Raw genomic sequence first — 12,113 nt, 5'->3', positions numbered from 1 at the left:
GTCCAGAGGTGAGGTGTAAAGCCGTCGAGAGGAAGGCCACAAAACGTTGCGCATTCTCTCCAAATGACACCAAAAACTAACGGGTATTCGGTATGCGGAGCTTTCGATTGGTGGCAACTTGCATAAGCAAGTTGTTACAAAAGTCTGGTATTAAATTTTTGAAATACCTTCTTGTTGTTGTCGTTTAAACCTAGGTCAGATCCTGGTCTTTGGAAACACGAGTGAAATGTCGTGTTCCTAGAAGACTACAAAGATACTGGTTGAAGATGGTTGTGGAGATTTTATTGGAATCATGTGTGTGTGTGTGTGTGTGTGAATGTACGTACGTATCTTTCCACTTTCTCTTCCTCTTCACACACACTTGTTCATGCACAACCACACACATGCACACACACACACACACACACACACACACACACACCATAAATACATAATACATATTCTTCCAGGCGCACACATTCACACATACACTCAGATACACTCACGCACACGTAAACATACGCTAAAAACCACCTCCGATGTTTAAAAAATTATAAACTAAAACAATAAATTCCCTATCCTCTTACCCCTCCCCATCACTCCTCCCCCATCCTTCATCTCCTTTCCTCCCCCTCCCCCGCCACCTCCTTCACCACCATAAAACTAAACCGTACAGTGATGAAAGCGACGATAACCTTGTTTCATGGCCTTCAACATGGCTCTGTGTGTGTCCCTGCTGTCCCCAAAATACTACACCCACCATCTCCATCGCAGCAATGGCTCATCTCCCTTACCCCCTACTCCCACGCCGCATCTTCTCCTAGCTCCACCCCCCCCTGCCCCACCCTCACCTTTTTCTCCTCTGGTTCCTGTCGGGTTTCTTCCTTGCTACCCAACTTGTTTAATTTCGTAAAATAATCCCCTTTCAGATGGGCACAAGGCCTGAAATTTTAGGGGAGGGGGAGTAGTCGATGACATCGACCCCAACCCTCAGCTCGTACCTTATTTTCATCAACGCCGAAACGATAAAAGGCAAAGCGGAATTTGATCCCAGGACGTCAAGACGGACGAAACGACGCCATGCATTTCGTTCGGAATGCTCACCGCCTTCATGAATAATAATTTTTATTCTTTTACTTGTTTCACTCATTTAACAAAATACGAGAACGTTTTATGTATTTGAGTTAAGATTAAAATTTATTTTGTTGATAAATATCATTCAACCACTATCGTGGTTGAGTATATTAAGTCCACCATTTCGTCAATCGCAGCAGCTTCCAAGCTTCACCGCTAATTCAGTTCTCAACTAAATTGCAAACTGTTAATAGTTTTAAAGACGACATCTCCTCAGCTACACTTTGGCATAAATAGTTTTAGATTTGGTTCAGTAGAAAAAAAGTTACATCAAAATATCTGCGTCCTCAAGGGGGGCAGTGAGGAAGATATTCAACTTCAATTAACATAAATTTTAAATTAAAAGTATACTTTTCTTAGGCTTAAATTATAGAAAAGTGCATGAGGAATTCAGAACCGCTAGTTACATTGTAGAAAAATTAGTAGAAAAACAGTTATGAGGTAAAATGTTACGAAATTTAATGTCAGTAAGTGAGAAAGTAAGAAGTAACGCTCAAGCAATAAGAATTAAGAATATATTTCTAAAATGAATGCTTACATTCTAAGGCGGTGAGCTGGCCGAAACGTTAGTGCTCCGGGCGAAATGCTTCGCGGTATTTCGTCTATCTCTGTTTTCAGTTCAAATTACATCAAAGTCGACTTTGACGTACAGATTATTTAATTAATTTTTTTTTTTAACTAAACAAACTTGTGATACTGGTAGAATGTGTCACATAGAACAGGATTTATTCTTAACGTTTTTGACAAAATTTTGTATTTTAGAAGCGATATTTCGTCTGTCTTTACGTCCTGAGTTCAAATTCCTCCGAGGTCGATTTTGCTTTTCATCCATTTCGGATATATTCAATTAGAGGTACAGATTATTTAATTTTTTTTTAAACTAAACACTTTCAAACTTCCGATATTGATAGAATGTGTCACATAAGAACAAGGTTTACTCTTAACGTTTTTGACAAATGTTTGTATTTTAGAAGTTATTTCGTCAGAAGTTACAGAGTCACAATAGACAAATTCGTGTTTGATAGGTGCCAATATACGAAACTCCCAGCTTTTGACTTACTCTCTAACTTCTGCCGATGATATATACACATATTACATATTTGTGTAAAGACCATCTCATTACGCAATCGAACCAATGAAAGAACCTCTAGCTGGTCGCTCGACACGCTAAAAATAGCAGCCAAGGTATTCCCCTACCTAAATCATACCCCATTGTATGCAATGTCCTAGATTATTATTTACTTTACTAGAAGTAATAGCTTGTAGCTTGTCCTATACTTTTACAGGTGTAATGACTTGTCCTGTACTTTTCCAGATTTATAATCTTAAGACTATGATTTTTCATGCTCGCATTTTCCCATGTAATAAAACTAGAACAAGGGAAGTAACTCTGAAACCGTAAAACTAAAGACGATAATAATTATCTCCCTTACATTGCGTTTTCCTATTACACACCTATTTATTTGAGAAGACAGCATTATAATAGTGAAGGAGAAATACAGGCACAACAGAAACAGGAAATAAGAGTGAGGGAAAGTTGTGGTGGAAGAGTATGGCAGAGTTCGCTACCATCCCCTGCCGGAGCCTCGTGGAGATTTAGGCGTTTTCGCTCAATAAACACTCATACGCCCGGTCTGGGAATCGAAACCGCGATCCTATGACCGCGAGTCCGCTGCTCGAACCACTGGGCCATTGCGCCTCCACATACATTGAATAATGTAGTTATAAATATACGAAAGGACAGGATGGTCACAAAGAGAACGCCTTTGATCACTGATCAGGACTGACTTGGGGTAAACAACAATAGCGATAACAACGAGTCAACAAGTGACACTCGACGTGGTTGTACGTCCTGCCAGAAATAGCAGCCAAATTACTCTCAAATCATATCCTTCTTTACCCCCCCCCCACACACACAAAAAAAAGACAAGTGGATAACGTAATCCTAGATACACTGTGTACTTGTATTTTCTTCTACTTGTTTCAGTGATTGGACTACTGCCATGCTGGAGCACCGCCTTCAAGGGTTTTAGTCGAACAAATCGGTCACAGTAAGTATTTTTATGTCTGGAACTTATTCTATCGAGCCCCAATGTCGAACTGCTAAGTTATGGGGACGTAAAGAAGCCAACACCGGTTGCCAAGTGAAGGTGGTAGGGAGAAACACTGACACGTACATACATACACACGTATTCATTCACAAGGCTTTGATCGGTCCCAGACTAGAATAGATGACAGCCAAAGTGCCACGCAGTGGAACTGAACCTGAAACCATAGGGCCGCTGAGAGAGCTCCTCAACAACACAGGCATGCCTACACCTGCCTGAGAAAAAAATAAAAAATAAAAGACGCGAAGGTCACAACTGGAATGTCTTTTCATCGTAGGTTTATCTTCCGGATCGAAATGCTTCCTGTTGACCTAGGGCTAAAAGCAATTAATACATCTCAGTGAAACAGCTGTTTCACTTAGGTAAAGGTCATTTAAGACATTGTGATTAGTCGAAATCTAGTTCTCAACAACCAATCAGATTTGAGTTTACAATTTTCGTCGGTGTTTACTCATAAGCTCCGACACTCAATATGCTGGAAGAACGTGATTATTGTTGAGCAAGGTAAAACTCGAACCCGCTTCTTCTCTCTTTCCTCCTTTCTCTCGCTTATATTTTCCCCTCTTTTTTCTTTTCCTCCACCACGGCTAATGTTACCTGTCAGCAGTCATTCATCGAAAATACAGTGCAAAAACACTGCTTAAGTTCTGGAAGTTTTCTAGTAGTGGTCATTTCTGGACACTGAATTTAGCTGAAAGAAAGTTTTAGGAGTTTAAAAGGAAGACAAAAGAATATTAATTTGCACCTGTTTAGTTATGATATTTTGTCTTACCTGGACGAGTTGGATATCGATAGTTCGCTTTTGGTAAGTGATTACTAAATTACGAAATTATTTATCTTACCTTCTCTCTCTTTCTCTCTCTCTATATATATATACCTGGTGTGTCTTCATTCTACCTGACCACGAAACTTCAGGTTGTATAGAGCTGAGTCAAACTGTTATTGAATAATATATGTAACCCTACCCAATTCATTCGTACATCCACTCACTCGTGTGTGTATGTATATATATATATATATATATAAATAAATAAATAAATGTGTGTATGTTTTAGTGTGATGCAAAGACAAAAATAGAACTAAAATCATGAGTGTGTCTGTGTCCCATCACTAGTAATCTATATTTGTGTTTTGGATATTTATTTCCCCACTCTTTATGACGCCCACACACTTTGTAGCAACTACCCTTCCTTTTTTTTTTTAATCTTTATAGATCTCAATACCCACATCTAGAGTGTGCGTGTATATATAAATATATATACACACACAGATATGGTCTGGGGGTTAAAAATCAACAGTAAGGATACTGATAGTGTAGTCATAAATATAGTAAATATACAAAGTGGGTGGTTATGGTAAAAACACCTGTGTGTGTGTATGTGTATATATATATATATATGTGTGTGTGTATGTGTATATATGTGTATATATATATGTGTATATATATATGTGTATATATATATGTGTATATTCGCCTATATATAAATACTGTGTCTGGGGAGAGTCATTCTCTTTTTGTGCCTTATTTAACACATTCACCGGTAGAATTTTTCAATTATTTCTTAATTTTTTCTAAAATTCACATAAAGAATCTTGCAAACCAAATCCCAAAACGAAATATATATATATATATATATATATATATATAGATAAATGTTTGTCATTAGATCTGCAGCCATGCTGGTTGTCAAGCGATGGTAGGGGACAGACAATTATGTATATATATATATATATATATACACGCACACACATACACACCCGACGGGCTTCTTCCAGTTTCCGTCTACCAAATCCATTCACAAGGCTTTGGTCTGCCCAAGGCTATGGACGAAGACACTTACCCAAGGTGCCACGCAGTGAGGCTGTACCCAGAATCATGTGGCTGGGAAGCAAGCTTCTATTCACACAGCTTCGTTTGTGCCTATAAATGTATAAAATGTAATTATATATGTAACCCCATACAAGCACTTTGTATTGCCCCACCACGTCCTTCGCCCTGAAGGCAAATAAAAAAAGATCATCCGCATTTATTATTATTTGTCAGTTATTCTAACTTCTTCGTCTATTTTCTAATCTAACTATAAATGACATATCCTTTTTTCACGATAAATTAAACACCGACAATTACAGTCCACAATATAATTTGCTTTACAACCTTCCGCCTCTTAGAAACCTGTTTAAATTTACGTCTGCATAACTTTTGTGCAACGTGGATCCTATCAATTTTTTTTTTTTTTCATTGTCATTTATAAAATGTGAAAGGAACAGATTCCTTTCTTTTTTCGGAATATCTTGTGATCACAGGGCTATCAGCAACGATTACGCGTGGTGTTCAATTTACGGATGAGTTTTTGAATAGCTGTCCCTTTGAAGTTCCATACCCAGTGGCGTAGCTGGAGTGTGTGTACCGCCCGGGGCAGGCCTTAAGTTTACCGCCCGTCACCCCCATGGGACTCTATACCTATACAAACTTATACAGCAGCCCCATAAGTGCCCGCTACATAAAGGTGTCACCGGAGGTGAACCAGCTCCTCGCACCTGCAAAGCTGCGTTACTGCCATAACTCTTTGGAAAGGAAATAGTTTTAGAGTAGTTGTCCTTCGAAGTTCCATATCACTGGGAAACAAATAGCATACTCCCTTCTTCGTTTTTTTTTTTTTTTTTTTCTCTCATCATTCCTGAGTTTCATACAACGGAAATTACACGTCTAGATAACACATTCCCACCAAAATGGCCAATCTCAGTGCTGTACCCCACCCCCGCTTCTCAACACATTTCCTTTCCTACAAAGTATGACCGCTGTTCCTAAACACCGCAAGACTTTCATGTATGGAAGTTATTTTACGCAACTCCTTGAGAAAACAGACAGACATGACGATAATTAGTTTTAGCAAAAATTAATTTTAAAGCTCCATCACGTGGGATCCAGCTCATCGACTGGCATTAAGAGTTTTAGCCATCGTGGGTAGGGGTGTTTTCCGTTAAAAGGTAACTATCAAGAAGTGAGAATCTTTGTATTTAAAAGTTCATAGTTTTATGTAAATATATATATTTACTAGGGTAATGACAGCTAATCAATAGGACCCAAAGTATAATGGAAAAAATTCAGTGATGATATAGGCTTCTAATGTATATATATTTTTTCTAACGTATATATAGCGTGTGTGAGATGTATAGTTATTTTACTATGAAGAGAAGTGTGCTGAGCACTGGGGTCGATGTAACCCACTTGTCCCTGCTCCCCTAAAATTTCAGGCCTTGTGCCTATAACAGAAAGGATTATTATTTATCCACTTCTGATTTATCTATGTCTGTTATATCTCAGCTCCATCCTGCAGCTTTAGAGACGCAACACTTTTCTCAACACATAAGCTCTTCCAAGAACTGCTGCCAACTGAGTGCTTCCTATGAAGTTTCCTATTTGCAGCTTTTGTTGCCAGAATATTGCTTTCTTTGAGATGGTTCCAAATGCACCAATCACAATAGGTACCACAATAATTTTTGTGGCTCTATGGATGCATTTCTTTTTTTTTATTAATATTATTATTATTATTCCAACATTGAACTGCTGTTATATAGCATCAGTGATATATCTCGTATTCCAGAGCAATGTGGTATATAATGGAGACGGTACAACGGTCGTATGAAATGTCTGAAAGACTGATCAGGGCCATCAGCAACTGGAACTTGGTGGACCAACCTTTCGATGATGATATTGAAGAACTAATCAACAATGGTGCCGATGTGAACCAACCCCATGGCTCTTTGCTTCCATTGCACTGTACATGCATGGTCAGTGATGCTGAGTGTCTGCAACTGTTGCTGCAAAATGGTGCCAGAGTAAGTAGAAACAAGAAAGAAAATCTGAAGGGTTTTGTGGGGTGGGGTGGGGGTTGCTTGTGGGTTGTGTTTAATGGTTGTGTCATTGAGCATGTTATTCCCCAGTCCAACGCTTTTGAAGTCGATTTCAATTTGCTACCTTAGGGAAATACCTTCTTGTCTGCTACCAGAAACGTGAGTTAGTTGGAACTGTGTGAGTGAAGTTTGCTTGGATAAGTGAAAGCTTGATGAATGCGTGTGTGTGTATACATATATACACACACACCCATACGTACATTCACATACACGTGTGTGAAAGCACTCGGCCTAGTGGTTAGGGTGTTGCCCTCATGATCTCTAGACCGTGGGTTCAATTTCTGGACTGAGCAGCACCTTATGTTCTTAAGCAAAACTCTTTATTTCATGTGGCTCCAGTCCACTCATCTGTAAACAGGTCACCCTGTGACAGAATAGTCTTCCAATCAAGGGGAATGTTGGCCTGCTTGCCTAGCCAGCAGGGTGGCATCATTCGAAAGCTAAAACAAAGCAAAACGCATTGTGACCAGCCATGTATAACGTCCGATAGTTTGGTTGATCACATGAGATATATATATATATATATATATATACACACTTATACATATATCTATCTATCTACACACACACACACACACACACACACACACACACACACACACACACACACACACACACGTTCAGCAAAAATTTACATTCAGATGAACATGATACTTCAGTTGAGGCACCAGAATTTAGTACAGTATTATCCATACAATTTCAAAATAAGGTGAATAAAATCGAAATAAGCAACAAGGATATTCAGAGGTAATGCAGTACGATCATTTCAAGCAGCTCCTTTTAACTGAACAATGCAATCATTACATCAATTTAAATGCAAAGCAATCCTCAGCTGCACAAAGACAGAATTAAATTAAATTAAAACAGATGGACACATTAGTATAATTTTACCTAAAATCTCCAAGAAGTTAAGGAGATAGACAAAGAATATGCTGCCTTCACTTCCACTTAGAAGCTACTAAATGGAGTTGCGTGAGACGATCGTACTGCATTACCTCTGGATATCTTTGTTGCTTATTTTGATTTTATATATATACTCTCTGAGTGGTTGGCGTTAGGAAGGGCATCCAGCTGTAGAAACTCTGCCAAATCAGATTGGAGCCTGGTGTAGCCATCTGGTTTCACCAGTCCTCAGTCAAATCGTCCAACCCATGCTAGCATGGAAAGTGGACGTTAAACGACGATGATGATGTGTGTGTGTACAGTCATATATCGTCCTTAAAAGATAAAGGTGTCAGTTACAACATCCATTGGAAGATCTTAGCCAAGTGTAAGCCTTACACCGGCGGCAGTGGAAAGTGCAGTCTTTGTGATATGGAAAGATGGCTCATCTGGAAAAGCAGCTTAGACCTCGCTACATGTCTAAATTCAAGAACTGAACATTTTGGATCATATCCACATGTAGCCAAATATGTGTTACGTTTTTGTCCCCCCCCCCCCAAGATCACAAATAGAACTTGCTTTTTATATTGTGTCCACGTACAAGCTTTTTATCTCTCTATATTTTTTACGTATATTTCTTATATATTTTTTACATATTTATAGAGATATATTTTTATTGCTTTATATAGTTTTACACATTTTTTCTGCATTTTTCTTGTGCATGTGCGTATTTAAGATGTGTATAGGAACTTTTTTGTGTGCATGTGTGTGTGTGTGTGTGCATGTATGCGGGTATGTATATTGTTTTGGCGTATGTGTGGGTGCGCGTGTGTGTTTCAAGTGAGTGTGGATGAGTATATGCATATAGGCGCATGTATGTGGTTGTGTGTGCACACATGTGTATGTATAGACATGTGCGCATACGCAATTGCTATGAGTATTTTTACTCCTTTACTTTTTACTTCCTCCCCTTTGGTTTTTTTCCCCTTATTCAACGGTCATTCTAATAGCTCTTTTGTCTTAATAACGGTCAATCACATAGTAGTTTCCCTTTGTTTAACAGTCATTTTCATAGCATATTTTGATTGCCTTGGTAACTGAAGAGATGCCAGTGCGGGTTTCCGCTCCGACATCCGAAACGGTAGGTGACTAAGTGATTGGCAGGTTTCCTGAAGTTAGTATTGCAAACCATAAGGTCATTTGCATCACAGAACTCCAGCAGCCTGGTTCCCTCCTCATTGCGGGAGCCAAAACCATAGCCTCCATGTACACCATGGAAGACCCCTGTATGTTGTCCAACATGCCCATTGAAGTCACCAGCCACAAAGAGAAGCTGTTACAAAATTTTCCGTCTGATTTCTCTAATAGGAGATTCCTTACATGTCTATATAACATGTAAATCTTTTTAATTCCTATTAGAAAATGAAACATGTGTAATGGAGATAAAATAATACCAAAAAATTCCCATTTTCCTAATTTGTTTATTCAACAACTCCACAAATGATATTTCCATAATCCTCAATTTTCATGTGTTCTTTTGATTTACATACAACAGTAATAATGGATGCATATTGGATTGTAATAATGGAATAAGCAGATGTGCTTCAAGAGGGAACAGCTGGGATTTACCATAAACGCCTATATAATTTGTGTGTGTATAGTAGCAAGGGTTATGAAGTTCACTTCACAACCACGAGATCCCAGGTTCAAGCCCACATTATGGCAACACCTGTTTCAGTGCCTAATCCTGTATTCCCTTCTTCCCGTGTTGCACAGGTGCAATATTGTCTTGTGTTGCTTTATTATATTTTGGTCATGAAATATTGTTTTTCTTCTTTCCTTGTCCTAGTTGCTAAGATTAAACTATGTATATTTTGTGTCCTATCTCTGTTTTATTAGTCCTTAACAGCTTTATCTGTTTCTTGATTCCACTAGGGTTACCAGTACCTGCCTTAAGGGGACAAAACTGTGAGAATCCCTAGGCAGAAGGGTGTATTTTGTTTGTTGCATTTCATTTGTTATCACTTTTCATTTGTTTGCCCTTCATTTCTTTTGTGTATATATGTATGTATGTGTGTGTGTATATATAAACTTATACATTTATACATATGTATACATGCACACGTACATCCAGCTTCTTTGAGCTGTTGCAACAATTAGTGCAGTTAGTGTATTGTGATTTCTTTCAGGTGAATGACTTAGATGGTTATCTGAGGACAGCTTTGCATTATGCAGCCGAGAAAGACGAACAGTGCATACTGATCTTACTGCAACATGGGGCAAATATAAATGCACGTGATGGCAGTGGCAATACCCCGTTACACTGGGCATCGTACAAGAACAAGATTGAATGTGTCCAGGTGTTATTGCAGCAGGGAGCTGACCCTGATGTCCGTAACGATAACAGTGATACACCCCTCAGTTGGGCCGCACTGAAGGGGAACCTCAAGATCATCCAACTACTACTTGAATATAACGCTGATCTGTGCAACAGAAACACAAGGGGTTACACACCTTTAATGCAGGCTGCCTATGTCCAGGGTAGAGGGTTGAACTGTTTGGACAACACAAGTCTTGAATTGTTAATTAAAGCTTCAGGTCCGTTAGGTGTGCACAGTAAATGTGTAGATTTGATTTCAGAGCTTTGTCAGGATAGCAAAGTGAAGAAGTTGCTATTGTCACTCTGTAGGAACCCTTGTGCGCTACAAAATCTTTGTTGTCTGGTCATACGTAAAGCCCTGGGTTACTGTTATCTACCAGAGGTCATACCTAAACTACCCCTGCCAACTCAATTACAAAAATTGCTCATGTTGCAAACCTAAGCTTTGAGATGGCTTCATGACTTTTTTTTTCTTTTTTTTGACAATGGTTGAACAATGAGTGAGTGAGTGTGATACAAATGGATGTGATTTCTATCTCTTCATCTCTCTCTCCCTTTCTCTTTCACCTATTACTCCTGCTCTCTCTTTTCTTTCCCATCTTTGTCTCTCACCTCTGTCTCCCTTCCTCTCATCCCTTTTTCCTCCCCTCTCAAATACCATTTATCTTGCCATCTATTTCTCATCCTGTTCTTCACATAAACCCCGTAAGGATCAGTTTTTCGCTCTCCCCCTCCCTTGACCCTCATCTGGTTCCATCATTCCAGATTCTCTTCAGGCTTCATCTACAATCTGCTACAAACATCATGTGATGAAAGTAACCCCCAATAAACTGAAGGGACCAACTTGTTTGCTTCTTGGTTTGGATGGATCAGAGGTGATTTGTTGTAAGCCCTCTTTTTCTAATAGCCCCTACTACTTTATATATTAGGCCACTCTTCTAAGGCCCCTTTCTACTCTGTATCAGATAAAGCACTCTTCTAAGGCTCTTTCTGCCCTTTCTAATAGAGCAACTTTCTAAGGCTTCTTCTGTCCTCTATAATAAAGCTCCCTTTTAAGTCCCCTTCTGTCCTCTATAATAAAGCTCTCTTCTAAGGCCAATTCTGCCCTGTAACACACTCTTAAGGCTCCTTCTGTTCCTGTATAATAAAGCTCTTTTCTAAGGCTTCTTCTGCCCTCAATAATAAGGCACTATTTCACTATTCTAAGACCCCTTCTGTCCTATATAATAAAACCCTCTTCTAAGGCTCCTTCTGTCCTATATAATAAAGCTCTCGTCTAAGGCCCCTTCTGTCCTGTATCATGGAGCACTCTTTTAACGTCCCCTCTCTTGTACATATTAGAGCAGTCTTTTAAGGCCCTTTCTTCTGTATATAATAAAGCAATGTTATCAGGCCCTTTCTCTTGTCTACAACAGCGTTTATTGTAAGCCTCTATGCATGTATAGTGATTCCTTTTCTTACAAAAAACTGTTGCAATATAAATGTAATTCTGGCTTTGAACAATAAAAGAAGAAAACAATGTATAGATTTATTTTACTTAAACTACTCTTGTCAGTCATTAATTCACACACGCACACGCGCACGCGCACACACAGAGGGTGAGCCAAAAGCCATGCACTGAAACATTTGGCATTTTATTTATATTACATTATTATTACCTCTGCCTTACCGAAGGTGGAGGTATAGTTTTCATTCGTGCTTGTTTGTGAACAAGA

At 38.9% G+C, this 12,113-nt stretch overlaps 1 protein-coding gene across 2 annotated transcripts; it reads left to right on the top strand.

Annotated features, from left to right (window-relative positions):
• Positions 1 to 3,100: 3,100 nt before the first annotated feature.
• LOC106873937 (uncharacterized) lies at positions 3,101 to 11,940 on the top strand. 2 transcript variants are annotated; one of them, XM_014921510.3, is made up of 3 exons: positions 3,101 to 4,026; positions 6,827 to 7,061; positions 10,208 to 11,940. In XM_014921510.3, exons 2-3 carry the CDS (start codon positions 6,831 to 6,833, stop codon positions 10,838 to 10,840), a joined length of 864 nt encoding a protein of 287 aa, XP_014776996.1. In that variant the 5' UTR covers positions 3,101 to 4,026; positions 6,827 to 6,830; the 3' UTR covers positions 10,841 to 11,940. The 2 variants fall into 2 exon arrangements, with proteins under 2 accessions (XP_014776996.1, XP_014777058.1); XM_014921572.3 differs by having other exon boundaries at positions 3,594 to 3,725.
• The last annotated feature ends 173 nt before the right edge of the window (positions 11,941 to 12,113 follow it).

This window comes from Octopus bimaculoides, chromosome 21, assembly GCF_046866305.1.
Source record: "Octopus bimaculoides isolate indiv1 chromosome 21, ASM4686630v1, whole genome shotgun sequence".
Taxonomy (NCBI): Eukaryota; Metazoa; Mollusca; class Cephalopoda; order Octopoda; family Octopodidae; genus Octopus; species Octopus bimaculoides.
Note: the sequence above shows the minus strand (reverse complement) of the source record. Positions and strands in the feature narration are given on the sequence as shown.

What these genes read in the sequence shown, in the direction of transcription:
- LOC106873937 (XM_014921510.3), top strand. Translation starts at nt 6,831, where the DNA reads ATGTGGTATATAATGGAGACGGTACAACGGTCGTATGAAATGTCTGAA. An exon ending in TGCTGCAAAATGGTGCCAGA is followed by an intron (nt 7,062 to 10,207) that starts GTAAGTAGAAAC and finishes GATTTCTTTCAG; the next exon opens with GTGAATGACTTAGATGGTTA.